Source organism: Leptodactylus fuscus, chromosome 6 (genome assembly GCF_031893055.1).
Source record: "Leptodactylus fuscus isolate aLepFus1 chromosome 6, aLepFus1.hap2, whole genome shotgun sequence".
Lineage (NCBI taxonomy): Eukaryota > Metazoa > Chordata > Amphibia > Anura > Leptodactylidae > Leptodactylus > Leptodactylus fuscus.
This window is the reverse complement of record NC_134270.1, coordinates 138,474,439-138,493,831: the sequence shown is the minus strand read 5'-3', so window position 1 is coordinate 138,493,831 and position 19,393 is coordinate 138,474,439. Positions and strand designations below refer to the sequence as shown.

The 19,393-nt window shown below is 43.2% G+C and overlaps 2 protein-coding genes across 2 annotated transcripts in view; both read right to left on the bottom strand.

Moving 5' to 3' along the window:
• Positions 1-19,393, bottom strand: part of TUBG1 (tubulin gamma 1) — a 549,244-nt gene that overhangs the window by 22,536 nt on the left and 507,315 nt on the right. The window lies entirely within an intron of this gene.
• VPS25 (vacuolar protein sorting 25 homolog) lies at positions 953-8,465 on the bottom strand. The gene is made up of 6 exons (XM_075278765.1): positions 8,358-8,465; positions 6,203-6,348; positions 4,585-4,638; positions 3,541-3,629; positions 2,263-2,338; positions 953-1,536 (listed from the first exon to the last, which is right to left on the bottom strand). The coding sequence occupies exons 1-6, from the start codon at positions 8,402-8,404 to the stop codon at positions 1,424-1,426; spliced, it is 525 nt and encodes a 174-aa protein (XP_075134866.1). The 5' UTR covers positions 8,405-8,465; the 3' UTR covers positions 953-1,423.

The following is a 19,393-nucleotide window of genomic DNA, read 5'->3' as shown; positions in this document are numbered from 1 at the left end:
AGATGTGAACGAGGTCTAACCCTCTCAGACCTTAGGGTCAGTTCACACAGAGTTTTTGGGTGAGGATTTTGACGCTGAATCTGCCTCAAAATCAGCCTCCAAAAAAATGATCTCTTCGGAGCAGTGAGGACATTGTCATTGCTCCAAAGAGGTAAGCGACAACACTCTCATTGCACCAAAGAGCTCATTTACATATTGGGGAAAAACAGCAATATTTTGGCAACAGTTCACACCATTTGATTTGTGTGACAATAGCCGAACTATCTGTTGATATGCTGGGTTCTGGTGGTAGACTCCCATTGAAATCAAAAAAATTTCATTCAGTCATGGCCTATACCACTCCGTATGTCCATTTACCCCACAAATGCCTGTCAAAGGTCTCTTATGCTTGGTTCACATCTGCATTGGTATTCCATCCAGGCTAGTCTGCATGGGACCCTCCTCCCGAACAGAATACCAAACGCAACTGCAAGGGCTGTGCAGTGAAAGCACACAGACCCCATAGAGTATAATGGGGTCCGTGTTCTAGTCGCGCGCTGCCTGCACGAATCATGCAGACAGGGAAGTAGACTGTGAACTACTTTCCTGTCCATATGTTCCCTGCGGAGATCTGGTGGCAAGCACATGGACCCCATTATAGTCTATAGGGTCCGTGTGCTTCCACTGCACAGCCCTTGCAATTGCATTCGGTATTCAGTTCGGGGGGGGGGGGGGGTCCTGATGCGGACTACCCCGGACGGAATACAAACGCTGATGTGAACGAGGCCTTACCAAGATAACAAGTGCCCCACTCTGTTCTGATAGCAGGCAGCTGTTTGCTCAGGAGAGACTTATTAAAGGGTAGGACATTGGCGCACAGGACAGCTAACGTGCCATAGATGATACCAGAGAAACAGATTTCTTTTTTTGGAAAGAGATCTAATTTGCATGGTTAAATAAGTAATACCAGACAGATGGGCGGATTCTGTTTATTATGTACATAAAGAGATATCAAGTTTGCAATCTTGCCAAAAATGTCTATAAATGCAAGATATTAAACTTTTCAACGTCATACCTGTAACATAGTTCAAGGGTAGAGGTCAATCCGTAAGCAAAACTAAAAGGACCAGGAGTTGATAATTTGGCAGATATTTATAACCCAATATTACCTTTAAGCTTCTTGTATTAAACATCAGCCATGATATTTACTCCCACAGGAGTGTCACCGGATCATTGCTATACATACACATTGAATGGAGAGTAAAAATAGGACCTCATCAGTTATAGCAGAAACATCTAGTGAGTGTCACTGTTGCATGGCAGAGACTTTCACCTTGTAGTACACACAAATGTCCAGCAGATGTCAGGAGAACACGATATGCTCCCCTGCAATAAAACAGTTCTAGATCCTTTCAGCAGTCGGACAGGACTGAGAGAGTGATCGTTAAAAGAACTTCACCCCCTTGCTGTCATTTAGTGTAATGATCTCCGCTTTGTGTTCCAGCTGCAGAGATTCCAATGATCTGAGGAGCATGGCTTCATCCAACCCATGGAATTCTGGGTAACAAGAAAAAAATAGCATCAATACCATATAGCACAGACAACAAACATAAGCATAATTGTGTAAGTCACCGCAGGAACTTTCCAAGTAGTTCTGGGGCAATGTGGAGCCCCAGCCTAAAAGGGATTATATGGGATTAGAACAGCACAGCTTTTCCACCAAATCCATTCCGCCACTCCAAATATACAAGAGCTTTTGGTGTTGATGCAAATTACTTTCTACTAGTCAAGTGGGTGGTAACAGTGTGGTTTCTCTGGGGGCGGGTCTGTGTGTGCTGTCATGTCATGCACAGTTAGTGCCCACCTGCCAGACAATATTATTGAGACTTTGCATTGGACTTTTCAGACCTGGTAACAGTTCCTCTTTATAGTCGGGGATACACCCTTTGCACAACCATTGATCACACTTTCAGTCTGACATCTCAGTATATTGAAGTGGGTCATTGGAATTCTTGTGACTGTAGTGTCCACTTTGCAGTGAAGTTGTATAGTGAAAGTTTATTCCTTGGTTGTGCAATGGTGGCTATAAGGAGTGCAGAGGTATCGCTCCTGGGCCCTGAAGCCTGAGGGGCCCCAAAGGTCTCCACAATATAACAAGACACTAGTACCGTATACAGCACATGGTAAGTGGGAACTCTTCCATAGCTTCAACTTACATCTCTGGCTAAGGTCACTGTGTAGCCCCAGCAGGAGTGAAAATTGTGTATTGTGTAATTTGCTTACCTTCTCCTTCCGTGTCATCTCCATTAATCAGCTCATAAAGGGTAAAGACAGAATTGGTCATTCCATTCTTTGAAACCTTGGTGGAAACAAAGATTAAGATCTATAATTATAGAACAGGTTTAGAGCAGTGTATATTCTTTGTATGTTTAGAATCCAGAGCAATGTTAATGTATTTTAGGTTTTTTTCTTACTTGTGGATTCAATACTATTGCGGTCATATATTTCCCTCTCAAAACAAATGGAATAAAAAGTGATCAAAACATCATACATTCCCCCAATGGAATCAGAAATTTCACATTTTTGTAAAGGAATGAAAACATCATTAAACAACTATATAAATTTAGTATCACTATAATCTTATCGGCCCACAGAATTAAGCTAGAATGTCAGTTTTAATGAATGCTGTAAAAATAAAATCTGTAAGAATTGTTTTTTTTTTTTTCCAATTCCACCCCACTCAGAATTTCTTTTCTGGCTTCTCAGTACGTTGAATAGAATATTAAATGGTTCTATTATGAAGTTCAATTTGTCAGCCCTCTTACAAATAATAAAATCAAACCTAAAAATGAAAAATTCATTGTATCCTCAAAGAATTATAATGGATATCCAAAACTTTCATGTGTGCCGGGGCCACCGCAGGATACGTTATCAATATCAGATAGGTGGGGGTTCAACTTGCTGCATCCCTTTATTGCTGAGCAGGCGCAGATCTTCTATTGTAGGTAGTGCAGCTCAGTCTCATTCACATGAATAGGACTGAGCTGTAGTGCCAAGCAGAGCCACAACAAATGTATGAAGTTGCCTAGCATACAATGAAGGGTACTCAGGGAAATCAGACCCCCCCCCCACCCACCTATCTGATATTATTATCTTATCATATAGATAGACCATCATTGTCCCTGGTATACCAGTAATGGTATACAGACTTAGGAGCTAAATATATGTCACATTTTTAGTATACATTTGGATACTAGTAGTTTATGAGTATTTCAGCGTATACATTTGGAGAAGTTCCTGATGTATACACCAGACATTCAAAGAGTTCAGATGCACAATGCTGTACAATAATACGCATCTTTGGCCAAGATAAATGTGCCTCATACAGGAGAATAAAGGGACATACAGTTATTTATCTAATAGCTTTTGATATATAGAACATGATGGTAACAGAGGCAAATACTGTTATCTGCATACATGTCATATACTGCACACCTGTAAATGTTTGTAATACATGAACCAGAGACTGAGAGTAGGTAGAAAAATCCTGTATACACTTACCCACTGGTACAGTACTTTCCCCCACTCATCTGGCCTTCTCCACATTATAAGGAATCTGGTTTTGTTTTTATCCAACCATTCTAAGTTACCTACAATATACAAAGACAGTAAGTCTGCAGGTCACCTATATCTTTGTGTATATATAACAGCTAAAAGATTATGATATTATTTTAAATTGTAATATCAGGCCCGGTTCACATCTCTGTTTGGTATTCCATGTGGGGAGTCCGCTTGTGACCCCCAAATGGAAACCTTTACACATTAAAAAGTAGTTAGCTAAGAAACCACACGGACCCCATAGACTATAATGGGGTCCATGTGGTTTCCGCACGAAACATGCAGAGAGAAAAGTGCTGCTTGCAGTATTCTCTGCATGATTCGTTTGGACACTGAGCGTAAACCACATGGACCCCATTATAGTCTATGGGGTCCGTGTGGTTTCTTAGCTAACTGCTTTTTAATGCGTGTAGGATTTCGTTCGGGGGGTTCCCAAGCGGACTCCCTGAACGGAGTACTGAACGCAAATGTGAACCGGGCCTCACATGTAGCAACAGCAGGGATGGTAGTGTGCACTTTTACCACAAACTGTACACTTCTCCAATGCAGATTCCATTCATGTTGCTTATACAGGTAAACCACTCTGAAACCAAAGACTTCACTTGTACGAGTCGTATGGTCATAAACAGTGGCACACGGCATAGAATGACCCTGCAACTGCTATTAACAATCCAACCCTTACAACTTATTGTTCTTCTCTAACACAGTCCAGCCAGATAATGCCAGCTCATACTCTGACTCAACCAGGAGAATGGTGCCATCAGATCAATGTCAGATGCAGTAGAACAACCAGCTTTCCAGAGTAGTTAGACTCTACCACAGGAAAACCATAGAAAAATGTATTTTTTAATAAAAATGATTTAGAAATTGTCTTAATTTTGCATTCAAGTGAATAAACAAATTAAAAAATAGCGCAAAAGTGTCCAAAGCCATTAAAAAGAACATATCAGGTTGTAATTCTCTGACTGGATGATTTTTTACACCTACCTTTTTTCCTGAGCTCCTCTAAGACCACCTGCACAGACTCCAAGGACAGCTTTCCTGGACAAGGTTAAGGGAGAATGATTGCTTTATTTCAGATTTAGACTCAGTTTTGTGTGTTAACAGACAAACACACTGTGGGAGATTTATTATTAGGGACTTGAATGTAGGAAGCTTAAACTTTATCCCCGTGGCTGCTGATGGATAATAAATCTGGTGAATATTTAGACTGTCTAATTGAAGTTTATACCACCTTTCTGTCAGAACGCAGAAATCCTGCTTAAAATCATATAAACCTATACATCCCTTTTCTCCCTTTATCAAAGACTAGCCTCTGCCCGCGACTTCGTCTACGGGTTGTTGGCGTTGGTGATCCGCCTATATTTAGCAAATTGCTGCCGTCGATGGTTTGCCTGCTCCGGCATTTCAGCAGCTGTCAAGCTGTCCTGCTGCTGAATTTGTTCCTCACACCGTGCCTGTGATTGTTCCAGCATCTCAGCAGCTCGCTGGGACACCATATTAATGAGCGTGTTCTTGGTGTTGATGATCCACCGGCTCCGGCAGCTCTCAAGCTGGCCTGCCATTGAACTTGTTTCTTGCACTGTGCCTGGGATAGTACTGACATCTCAGCACCTCACTGGAACATCATATAATGAGCGTGTTATTGGTGTTGATGATCCACCTGCTCCGGCAGCTCTCAAGCTGGCCTGCCGCTGAACTTGGTTCTTGCACTGTGCCTGGGATTGTTCCGGTACCTCAGCATCTCGCTGGGAGGCCATGTAATGAGCGTGTTGTTGGCGTCGATGATCCTCCTCAGCTGCGCTTGAGAAGAACTCTGTGACTTCTGGCTACCTTCATAGCTCTTGTTGTTTGCGATAAATTAGATTCTCTTTATCCATGCATGTTAAAAATTGGCAAACTAACAATTTGGATGTGTGTATGTATATATATATATATATATATATATATATATATATATATATATATATATATTAGTAGGATGTACTCAACAGCTTCTAGTAGATGTCCACTGCCATCAGGTTTAAGTCCAAGCTAAACATGTTCATTATTTACATATGATAAGACATGCCTCTAACCCTGCCTAGTTCTACCAATGTCCCCCTCAGTGTAATGCCTCCCACACAGTATGTCCTGCAGGTGCCTCATAACAGTATGTTACATTAATGCCTATACACAGTATAATTAGTGCTCCAACAATGAATAAGACACCCAAACAGTACAGTGTTCCCTTTCCCAAACCATGTGCCAAAGAGTAGAGAATCCTACTGCCTCCTTGGTCCTTCATAATGACACTGACTGATGTCGGGAGAAAGAGTGATCTCCCGACCACAGTCACTTTCACGCTGTTTTGGCAGCAGGGATGACTGTCGATCTCTGCTCCGCAGCTACTGTGGCTACTACTTCGCCAAAATGCTGTCAATATGAAGGGACAAAACAACTGTAGGTTGGTTGCAGAAGTTTGGGACCCTAAACCCAAATTTCTTACCATCATGTTTGTGATTTATTGGTCTCAAACAATCTAACAGGTTCCCTTTAAGGTCAAATTAATATGCAGGTATGTAAAAGCCCTAGTATAAGAACCAGTCCAAGCCAAAAAGGATACTTTGTATTTTTTTGTTGTTGAACAAGGGACTTTCCTGAATTTCCATTACATTCATAGTATATAACTTGTTATGGCGGCAGTAAGATAAGACAAGGGAACTCCATGCTGATAGCTGCTTCTGTCGGGTATCAACATTAGGCTGTAATCTGCAAAATAGTAACAAAGTATAGGTCAGAGCTGAGCGTCATCATCAACTGATTTCCAATACAGAGCCATAAGCCTACAAAGAAGCCTTGTCACTTTTGACATGTCTGGTGTGCATGCGTGACTGCCTCTCCATTCTCTTCTAGCTGTCCAGGACAACCAACAGAAGTAAATGGTGCACTGGCCAAGCATGCACACTGGGGCTATTCTCATGTGACACTTGACTAATCTTGCAGCCTGATTGCTGTGTGCCCCAACAGAAAAATTTGCAATAAAAAAAAAAAAAATATATATATATATATATTTATTTATTTATATTCCGGGAAGTGTGGCCTGAGCAAAAAGGTATATTCTATCCTTAGCAGAGTCTATCTGTAGTGAATAGAGCTGAGTTGCAATACTGAGCAAGGATGTTGTAAAATGTACAGCACTGAGCTTGGCTTTGTGTGAAGAGGACTCAGTACTCTTCAAAATACTGAAGTCTCTTCAAACAGCAGATCAGTGAGGAGCCTGGGTGTTGGACCCTGTTGGTCACCTGAGATGTCGGTATGATTAGTTTTGGCACTGACCTCTCCCCACTGTCAGAAGATCGTTCCTCACATTCCTAGCATCATCGCTGGCCTATGAGGAACGCCCTTCTGACAGTGGGGAGAGATTGATGCTGAAACTAATGGCACCGAAATCTCCTCCACCAGGTCACACACTGGGAAAGCTGTGAGTGGTCTTGCTCTGAATTCAGCGCACCGTCTGCTTTCTAGGGGTATATAAAACCGCACTTTCATCAGGACATAAAAGGTCCTCTTCAAGTTATTTTTGGGTTCTCTCATATATAACCTTTATCACCAGGTGAAGTGATGAACGTATGTTTGTTGGGGGCCGACTATCGGGGCACCCAGAAATCACAAGAACTGGGGTCCCTGAGTCCTAGGTGTAATGATGCAGTTCTGAGAATGTGTGACCACTGCTCCATTCACTTCACTAAAATAATCTTAGATGGGCTGTGCAGGAATTACACTTCTGGACCAGGTGACGGGAAATGTCAGATATTAAAAAAAGACAAACCTGTCCCAGGCACCACTGTGCAGTCCAGCGGTTCCCAGGAGCTCTATCCAGTAAAACCCTTGTAGCATGTGAATGCTGAGTATGGTCACACGAAGACGGAAAGCTGTCAGACCGGGTCCGGCCGTGAGCGTTTTATGCTCTCCACCGCAAAACCGGTTTTTTAAAATCGGACACAGAGTACTGCATGTCCGACTTAAAAAAAACGGTTTCGTGGCGGAGAGCATAAAACGCTCACCGCTGGACATCTTTCAAACCCTCTGTTTTGTGCAGGAAACAGAAACCTGCAGAACAGAGACCGGGCGCAGATGTGAACGAGCCCTTAACAGGACGTCACCAGTAGCGCATGTGAGTGGCGTCCTGGTCCTTACAGCAGTCACATGCGGTGAGGACCTCCACTGGAACCAACCCCCAGGAAGAGCTTGGGCGGACAGTGGCGGGGGATACCGGACCATCAGGGACAGGCGAGTATGGTTGCTGTGGGGTTTTTCTATGTTTCATGTTCCTTGATCCGCTTGGCCCAGAACTGTAATCCCTGGACAATCTCTTTGCATAGGACGGTAGTCACACATGGCACTGGCATTCCATCACACCGTTCAGTCAGGGGCTGTCAGCCGTCCTGTAGGCAGGGGATTCATGTTTGTTATAGAATAAGCTCCTTACAATATGGCAGAGGATCCTTCTTTAACACACGAGACAGACAGCACTGACAATAATATCTATCTATAATATACAGTATACAAGTATAGCTGGAGTATAAAGCATCGCTGTGTGGAAAAAGTCAAACACAAAGTAAGTTCTCCCCGCAATTAAAGTGTTAAATCTCATTCCACTTCCTTGTTTCCAGCGGAACTATTTAGAGAAGCACCTATAATACATGGGGTGCTCCCCCCTAAATCTTCCCCTGCGTCCTGCCGTACAGTCACCCACGGTAATACGAGGGGTCTCTCACGTGTAGAACGGGGGAAAGTTGTACTGCCAAGGCCACTCGAACCCCATCTCTGCGGCGCCACAACAAATTTCTTCCGGGCAGCGACAGCAGACGGAGCCTCTGGATGGTTCCTGGTTCCGACTTACTACGCGCAGCGGTGCAGCGAGCTGATTGGTGGAGAGTGACGGAGGGGTGGAGTTGTTTTGAGGGAAGGCGGGAACGGCTTGTTACCTTGGTGACAGGGATGTGTAAGGTGTGAGGAGAGGCGGACAGTGGGTGTGCCGCCATACACCTGTGTAATGTATGAGGTAATACACAGGCAATACAGTCAGCATAGGCAGTGTGCACACTCAGCAACTACCTCACAAAGACAGGAAAGAGGGAAAGTTCCTTGTGCTACAGACTATGTTGGCGCTATATAGACGTGTACATCACCAATAGTTCTCTTATACTGTATACTGAACCTTACAGCAGTATATAGGACATATATCCAGAGTCTATGTATATAGCTGTGTGTATAGGGAGTATTTCCTGACGTGTATACCTCACATAGTACTGTGGTATATAGGCCATATATCCAGAGTCTATGTATATAGCTGTGTATATAGGGAGTATTTCCTGACGTGTATACCTCACATAGCACTGTGGTATATAGGACATATATCCAGAGTCTATGTATATAGCTGTGTATATAGGGAGTATTTCCTGATGTGTATACCTCACATAGTACTGCGGTATATAGGCCATATATCCAGAGTCTATGTATATAGCTGTGTATATAGGGAGTATTTCCTGACGTGTATACCTCACATAGTACCGCGGTATATAGGACATATATCCAGAGTCTATGTATATAGCTGTGTATATAGGGAGTATTTCCTGACGTGTATACCTCACATAGCACTGTGGTATATAGGACATATATCCAGAGTCTATGTATATAGCTGTGTATATAGGGAGTATTTCCTGATGTGTATACCTCACATAGTACTGCGGTATATAGGACATATATCCAGAGTCTATGTATATAGCTGTGTATATAGGGAGTATTTCCTGATGTGTATACCTCACATAGTACCTTACAGCGGTATATAGGCCATATATCCAGTCTATGTATAACGCTGTGTATATAGGGAGTATTTCCTGACGTGTATACCTCACATAGTACCGCGGTATATAGGACATATATCCAGAGTCTATGTATATAGCTGTGTATATAGGGAGTATTTCCTGATGTGTATACCTCACATAGTACCTTACAGCGGTATATAGGACATATATCCAGAGTCTATGTATATAGCTGTGTATATAGGGAGTATTTCCTGACGTGTATACCTCACATAGTACCTTACAGCGGTATATAGGCCATATATCCAGAGTCTATGTATATAGCTGTGTGTATAGGGAGTATTTCCTGACGTGTATACCTCACATAGTACCGCGGTATATAGGACATATATCCAGAGTCTATGTATATAGCTGTGTATATAGGGAGTATTTCCTGATGTGTATACCTCACATAGTACCGCGGTATATAGGACATATATCCAGAGTCTATGTATATAGCTGTGTATATAGGGAGTATTTCCTGATGTGTATACCTCACATAGTACCTTACAGCGGTATATAGGCCATATATCCAGAGTCTATGTATATAGCTGTGTATATAGGGAGTATTTCCTGATGTGTATACTTCACATAGTACTGCGGTATATAGGCCATATATCCAGAGTCTATGTATATAGCTGTGTATATAGGGAGTATTTCCTGACGTGTATACCTCACATAGTACTGCGGTATATAGGACATATATCCAGAGTCTATGTATATAGCTGTGTATATAGGGAGTATTTCCTGATGTGTATACCTCACATAGTACTGCGGTATATAGGACATATATCCAGAGTCTATGTATATAGCTGTGTATATAGGGAGTATTTCCTGACGTGTATACCTCACATAGTACCGCGGTATATAGGACATATATCCAGAGTCTATGTATATAGCTGTGTATATAGAGAGTATTTCCTGACGTGTATACCTCACATAGCACCGTGGTATATCCTATTAATATTATAAATGTGAAAGTTTGTGAGTTTTGGATGTTCGGATGTTTGTTCCTCAATCACGGGAAAACCGCTCGACCGATTTGGCTGAAATTTTCCACAAACATAGTCACTACACCCGATTGCGCAATAGGCTACTTTTCGTCACAATAGCGCACATACGTTTGTGCCAGGACCCCCACAAAACCCAAACTCACACCACCATCTCTGCAATCTCTCACACTTTGGACCATAGCAAGCCACAAAATTCATATTGCCCTCTACAGCCTCGCCCCTAACCCCACACAATCACATACACATATACTTTACCACTCTGCCCCTCACCTTAACGATACTCCAGGAGGCTCTCTTTAACGCTCCGGAGCAGCCATGTTTGCCGACCCCCACCGCTCTGATAATCCGCGACACCGCCCACCCATGTCAATACCCCTAGGCGGTCTAATAAATGCAAAAAAAAAAAGTTTAAAAAAAGTAAAAAAAAATATAAAAAAAATAAATAAAAAGGATTAAAAATTCAAATCACCCCCCTTTCCCTAAAACACATATAAAAGTAGTTAAAAACTGTGAAACACATACATGTTAGGTATCCCCACGTCCGAAATCGCCCGCTCTACAAAGCTATACAAATATTTTTCCTGTTCGGTAAACGCTGTAGCGGGAAAAATGGTCAAAAGTGCCAAACCGCCGTTTTTTCACTGTTTTGATTCTGATAAAAATTTGAATAAAAAGTGATCAAAGCAATAACATTTCCCGAAAATGGTAGAACTAAAAAGTACACCCGGTCCCGCAAAAAAAGACGCCCTATACATCCCCGTACACGCACGTATAAAAAAGTTACGGCTGTCGGAATATGGCGACTTTTCAAAAAATAATTTTTTTAAACAGTTTTGGATTTTTTTTAAGGGGTCAAAATGTAAATAAAACCATATAAATTTGGTATCCCCAGTATCGTAACGAAACACAGAATACAGGGGACATGTCATTTTGGTTGTACAGTGAACGCCGTAAAACCAAAGCCCGTAAGAAAGTCGCAGAAATGCATTTTTTCTTCAAATCCACCCCAGTCTGAATTTTTTCCTGCTTCCCAGTACATTATGTAGAATAAATAATGGTGGCATCATGAAGAAAAATTTGTCCCAGGAAAAATTAAGACCTCATATGACTCTGGGAGCGGAGAAATAAAAAAGTTATGGGGTTTAGAAGGAGGGGAGTCAAAAACGAAAATCAAAAAATGCCACCGGCGGGAAAGGGTTAACTTCAAATACTTCTGTCCCAAAGTCACTATGTAAAGTTTATACCAACACCGTATATATAGCAGCTCAAATACAAAGTAACTGCAACACAAAAGTCTCACGGATTCTCTGAATTACAGAAAAAACAAGATACAAACTTACATTTCATATCCCATACCTTAGGCTGGGTTCACACCTGCGTTTGGGGTCTCCGTTCTATGGTTTCCGTCTTCTGCATGCCAGAAGACGGAAACCATAGACCGGGTCCGGCCGTGCGCGGCGGTGAGCGTTTTAGGCTCTCCGCCGCGAAACCGGATTTTTTTTATCCGGACACAGAGTACTGCATGTCCGACTCTGTGTCCGGATTATAAAACCCGGTTTCGCGGCGGAGAGCCTAAAACGCTCACCGCCGCGCACGGCCGGACATCTCTCTCACCCATTCAAATGAATGGGTGAGAGAGACTCCTGCAGGTTTCCGTATCCTGCCTGTGTTTTAGGCAGGAAACGGAAACCTAAGTACGGAGTGCCGGGCCGCAGATGTGAACGAGCCCTTATACACACTACGAAAACCTTACCCGCACCTGTATATACCCACTGCTACAATCACCGCAGACGAAGTCGCGGGTACCAGCTAGTAGGACATATATCCAGAGTCTATGTATATAGCTGTGTATATAGGGAGTATTTCCTGATGTGTATACCTCACATAGTACCTTACAGCGGTATATAGGCCATATATCCAGTCTATGTATAACGCTGTGTATATAGGGAGTATTTCCTGACGTGTATACCTCACATAGTACCGCGGTATATAGGACATATATCCAGAGTCTATGTATATAGCTGTGTATATAGGGAGTATTTCCTGATGTGTATACCTCACATAGTACCTTACAGCGGTATATAGGACATATATCCAGAGTCTATGTATATAGCTGTGTATATAGGGAGTATTTCCTGACGTGTATACCTCACATAGTACCTTACAGCGGTATATAGGCCATATATCCAGAGTCTATGTATATAGCTGTGTGTATAGGGAGTATTTCCTGACGTGTATACCTCACATAGTACCGCGGTATATAGGACATATATCCAGAGTCTATGTATATAGCTGTGTATATAGGGAGTATTTCCTGATGTGTATACCTCACATAGTACCGCGGTATATAGGACATATATCCAGAGTCTATGTATATAGCTGTGTATATAGGGAGTATTTCCTGATGTGTATACCTCACATAGTACCTTACAGCGGTATATAGGCCATATATCCAGAGTCTATGTATATAGCTGTGTATATAGGGAGTATTTCCTGACGTGTATACCTCACATAGTACCTTACAGCGGTATATAGGACATATATCCAGAGTCTATGTATATAGCTATGTATATAGGGAGTATTTCCTGATGTGTATACCTCACATAGTACCTTACAGCAGTATATAGGACATATATCCAGAGCCCATGTACCATATTGTTATGACCCGCTGTCTGCGGTCTCATTCTGTTAGGTTCAGGCATGGAGTGTCTGCAGCACCACACCTCTAATGAGGCGACCACTTCAGGTGGTGCTATGCCGGGGCCCCGGATTTTTACTGACCTAAGCCAGTCCAGGACAAGCTGGACTCTCAACTCTCCCTCCAGGCCAGTCAAGGGAGCCTGATTGGTCCTGGAGGTCAGCTAATCATAATGGACACTCCCTTTACAGTAACAACTCAAATTACAATGGCAAAGTATAGGCAGGTGTAGTTCACAAAAACATCCACAAGATGGCGCATTAATAGACCCCCTGTGTGCTGGCTCTGGAAGAATAGAAATATATAGAAGGAATGAAGAGGGAGGAAAATATTTACCTTATATGCAAATGTCCATATCATCTCGGTCTGCAAGGACTATAAAAGGGAATTGGACTAACAGTACCGGGACATTACATATTCATTTCAAAAAGAGCAGTCAGGCAGAATCCTAATAAAGCTGCTTGAAGTTTTCCACAACTTGCTGATGACCTGGACTTTCTCTATTGAGGCTGGGGGACTATGTTGTGAAAATGCAGGGTATTGGCTGCTGTAGAAATGCTGTGGCAAAAAACATTGCAGAAACGCAATATACCAAGTCTGTAGATTATAATATATATATATATCTATCTTACGTTGTTTCTCCTGATTCTATTTCTGAGATCGACTAATTAAAGAGGACCTTTCACCATATCCGGGCACAGGCAGTGTTATATACTGCCAGAAAGCTGACAGTGCGCTGAATTCAGCGCACTGTCGGCTTTCCCGATCTGTGCCCGATGTAAAGCGCTATCGGTCCCGGTACCGTAGCTCTTCTATGGTCAGAAGGGCGTTTCTGACCATTAGCCAGAGACGTCCTTCTGCCTTGCGGCGCCTATCACGCTGTGCTGTGGAGCGGGGAGGAACGCCTCCTCCCTCTGCTCACACAGCTCGTCCATAGACGAGCATTGTCAGGAGAGGGAGGAGGCGTTCCTCCCCGCTCCACAGTACAGCGCGATTGGCGCCGCGAGGCAGAAGGACGTCTCTGGCTAATGGTCAGAAACACCCTTCTGACCATAGAAGAGCTACGGTACCGGGCCGTAAGCTCTTCACACCGGGCACAGATCGGGAAAGCCGACAGTGCGCTGAATTCACTGCATGTGCCCAAAAGTGGTGAAAGGTCCTCTTTAAATACGTATCTGTCACGCTGCCAATCTGTCAGCCGAGTGTGAAAAGGATGATGGGTAGATGATCTCCATTGGGAAGGCAAATATTATTGGAGATAACAGCAAGACAACCGAATCATCCCTTTATGCATGGTGGCGCATGGTGGCAACAGACATTAAATGACAGTAGAGCTCTCTCCGTCAGGTATCCGTGTCCATTCCACCCATGTAAAAAAGAATGACAGTAGTTTTCTTCCATCACACTGTTTAACTTTCTGACAGTAAAAAAATGTCCTGCATGACCTATTTTGTCACGTGAATAGCCCCGTTCACACTCGCCGTATCTGAGCACTTAAAGGGATCCTATCATACTAATACATTTTTTTCTTAGTAACACATGGGAATAGCCTTAAAGAGGACCTTTCATGGTTTGGGGCAAAGGCAGTTCTATATACTGCTGGAAAGCCGACCGCACACTGAATTCAGCTCACTGTCAGCTTTCACAATCTGTGCCTCGGGTGAAGAGCTAGCGGTCCCGAAACCGTAGCTCTTCATCGTCAGAAGGGCATTTCTGACAGTCTGTCAGAAACGTCCTTCTGCACAGCAGCGCCAATAGCGCTGTGCACTGAGACCGGGGAGGAACACCTCCCCTCTCCTGATAATACTCATCTATGGACGAGTACTGTGAGCAGAGGGAGGGGGCGTTCTTCCCCGCTCACACAGCACAGCGCTATAGGCACTGCTGTGGAGAAGGACGTTCCTGACAAACTGTCAGAAACGCCCTTCTGACGATGAAGAGCTACGGTACCGGGAATACTAGCTGTTCACCCAAGGCACAGATCGGGAAAGCTGACAGTGAGCTGAATTCAGTGCACTGTCGGCTTCCAGCAGTATATGGAACTGTCTGTGCCCCAAACCATGAAAGGTCCTCTTAAAGAAAGGCTATTCTTCTCCTACCTTTCGTTGTCTTCTCCGCACCGCCATTCTGTAGGAATCCCGGTTCTTGTCGGTCTGCAAATGAATTCTCTCGCAGCACTGGGGGCGGGCCCCAGCGCTCAAACAGCAAATAGCTCAACAAGAAAATGGCTGTTTGCACAGTATTGTAAGCAGCCATTTTCTCGTGGCCTGTGAGCATGCGCAGTCTGCTCTGCCCAAGGCCGGAGGCCTAGAAGTCGGAAACCTGCACCAGATGAAGAGGATGAAGAAGACGCTGCTGATGAAGATGGAGGTGGCGCTGGAGAGAGTTCTCTCGCGGCATTGGGGACGCCCCCAGTGCTGTTTGAGCACGGGGGCCTGATCCCAGTGCTGCGAGAGAACTTATTTGCATACCGACAAGAACCGGGATTGCTACTGAGCAGCGGTGCAGAGAAGACAACAAAAGGTAGGAGGAGCCTTTCTTAAGGCTATTCCAACGTGTTACTCATAAAAAAAGAGTTTCTATGATATTAAGGTATTACTGTCATGTGAATGCAGAATACTACAGGGGTTTTCACAAGGACACGACATTGCAGATTTGTTGGAACCTCGAGCCAGACATTGTATGTCGATTCCAAGTTTCAAGTTACCAAAAAAAAGTCAGCGTGTTAGATGGCACAACAAATTCCCCCGGATTGAGGCCATCGCTATCATTGCCGTCTCCCAGCAGATTGTGTATGTAGCACTAACCTTACCCTATTTGTTTATTCATTATTCGGTAGCCATTAGATTTATCATGGCGCTTTCATTTACTACATCCTTTCCAAGTGTGATAGGATAAAATTAATGAAAAGTTTCTGTTGCTGTTTCAAACGTTCCGTAAACTTTGAGTGAGTCATGAATGGACTTTATTAAGATATTTCTTCTGTGATTTCTTGAAAGGTTTCAACAGTTCCCTGTGATTTACAAAGTATGATTTTCAGTTGAGAAAATAGTAACAGATGGAAACAAGATGCAGAACAGTAATTTTTTCGTGACGTGACATTCTCTCTAGTTATCACCAGGGGGCAGTAGGTTGTAAATTTAGTATCAAGTCTAGTAAGTGAATGAAATCCAATGGAAGCAAACCAAGGTGTCTTTGTAGTAGAATATACCATTTATGTAAGTAGTACATTTTGGGCTTTTAGAAAAGAACATTGAAGCTCATGACACAATATATCAGAAAGTACAGAAATGTTTTGTTTCGATCTGTGCTTACATCAGCTTCTTACCTTCATTGTTCTTTTCATTAATGAATGCTCTGGTTCTGTCAAGGCTGCCAAGACCATTTCAGTGTTTCAGGGATATTTATGCAAGTTAGAAAATACAATAAAGGGGCTGGTTGAGTATTCTGTCTTGTAAAATAACATCATCACGGGTATGATGGCGCACATGTGCAGTACGCTCCTGTAGTTCTATGGAGTACAGAGCGTACTTTGACGCCTGCTCAGTCGGCTATGCCATCGGTCCGCAGACAGAGCCGAGTGCACAGGCCGGTGGGCATTTTGTGGAGGCTGTTTACGCATGCGTAAGCGCCCTCTGTTTGCGGTCCGATGGCATAGCCGACTGCGCAGGCGTCAAAGTGTGACCCAAGCCAGAAGAAGATGAGTGAAGAAGCGGTTGCTGACAAAGATGGAGGTGGCGCTGGAGAGAATTCTCTTGCAGCATTGGGGACACCACCAGTGCTGTTTGAGTGCTAGGGCCCGCCCCCCAGTGCTGCAAGAGAACTCATTTGCATACCGATAAAAAAACAAGATTTTAACCGAACAGCGGGCCGGAGACGACTTCTAAAGGTAGGAGACGAATAGCCTTTCTTAAGGCTATTCTGACGTGTGAACGAGAAAAAAAAGAGTTTTAATGGTAGAATCCTTTTAAGCTTGTAAGTTTATATGAAGGTCGGCCTTATTGTTTGTATTCCCTCTGCTTTGTGCCGTTTCACTGTTACTTCTAGAAATAAGCTCTTATTGGTTGATGTCAACACCCAACTTTCAATTTATTCATGTATTTCTACCAGGAATCACAGAGGATCAGAACAACGGAGAGTTCTAAGAACAGACGTTCCAGCACTTGCGCATGGCTAATGCAAGTATATTTATTATTGTATGCCTATAATAATGTTATATTATTCCTATTATATCGGTTAGAAGACCCAGGTCTAATAAAGAGACAGATATGTGGGAGGATGCAGGTCTGTTTCTTCTCCTCCGCCCATAGTTCGACCATTGTTTTCCTTCTTCAGATGTCAAGACTACTTTCAGCTGATGTCTATGGGCAGTGTGTGAACAGAGCCTTTCGTAAAGCTTCAGACGACTGCCGTTTGGATATATTTGGGTGAGCAGCCAGCTAGTTTTCATTAGATGCGCTGTTTTCTGTAGATTTACTACGTGCACACACTCCTCTCTTACATTATCTGATATATTGAGATACACATTTATACAATAATTTCCTAACAATGTTTCCTCTGCTGAGTTACATTTGGCATATTTAGCCATTGAAATAAGAGACCTTCAATTAGAAAGAACATTCTTTTATAGGATACTTTCCAATAATAATATGGTGTTATACACAACTGAATTTGGAAGTATCTGATGGGAATATTGGTTGTTTTTCCTCTTCCACAATTCTGAGAATTTTGTCCTAAAGACACTTCTGTTCTGATACATTTGTGCTCATGTGTAGAGACTTTGAGCACTGGGTTATTTGCCAAAGGTGTTGCAATAACCATTAGATTTGTGCTTTTAGGTTGAGGCCCCACGTTGCGGAAATGCAGCTTTTTTTTTTGTTAGATTTTGCTGCATTTTTTTTTTTTTGTTGAGCCAATCGCTACAAATGGAATGGGAGATATATCGAAAACTCTTATACTTCTGCCTTCTGCCCAATCCACCCCTGGCTTTGGCTCTAAAAACTGCTACAAAAAAGCTGCTTTTGGCTAAGGCCCCGCATAGTGTCTTACAGCAGTAAAGCACTGCAGGAAAAAAGGCGACGCTTTATTGCTGCGTATCCCACAGGGCTTTTTACAGAACTGTAATGACTTTTGAAGTCACAGTGTGTCCTTAGTGCTAGAATCGAATCCACTATACAGTGACTGTAAACCGCACCTTTTTTCCACAGCGTTTCCACCACGGGGGGCCCCTGTCTTACAGTGTTACCTATCCTTTCTGACTTGTCAATGTGACATCACAAGTTTTGACTAAAAGGGGTAAAAATGTTCAGCTGGGTGCTGGAGCTTTGACTAAAGTAAAGAGAGCCTGTCACCAGAATCCATCATATCAACCCAGCCCTGCAGGTTAAAGTCACCTGACTCAAATGGTGTTTTTCCCTTGTGAATTGGTGCATATGTTACAGCGATAGCACCATTTTTGTCAATATGCAAATGAATACTTTGGACCAACAAAGGCACTGCTGCCTACTTCTTTGGAGCAACGGCTATGCCGCCATTGCTTCAAAGAGCCTATTAGCAAAAACTGAAGAGTTCAACAACCAATTCAGCAATTCATAAGAGGAAATTTATTCAGGTGACCCTAATCTATCTCCATGGCTAACTTTATATGCTGGGTTTAGATGACAGACTCCCTTTTAGGCCTCCGCAGGTTCCAGACCAAAAAACGGGTAGTCGTGACTGAATGCCAGTGCACTGCACCGGCATCCAGTCATGCACTCCACTCTGGATTAGGCCCAATGATTGGGCCTAGTTGGGAGTGTCTTCAGGCCGAATCGCGAGACGAATTGGCCTGAAGAATGAGCATCTCGCTTCTTTTTCCAGGAGCCGAAACAAACTGGCTCCCAGAAAAATGAACTGACCGGCTCCCATTGATTTCAATTAGAGCCGTCTTTTTGTTCAAGATTTTGAGGTGAACCCGGACTCAAAATCCTGACCAAAAAACTCTGTGTGAACTTACCCTAAGAGCTCTTTACATATATCCCATCAAAATCCACTGTCTGTCCACCCAATTCCTGTAACGTCTGATGTTTCATCTGAATGTAAGTGTCTCTTTGCAAATCTATGAGATGCTCAGTGTCTCGAAGAGTCTCAAAGACAGAGGTTTCTTTACTCACATCATTTCATTCCTGCTCAGGGTTGGTTCACACTAGCGCTTGCATTCCATCCACAAGGAGTCCGCATGGAGACCCCCCGAACGGAAT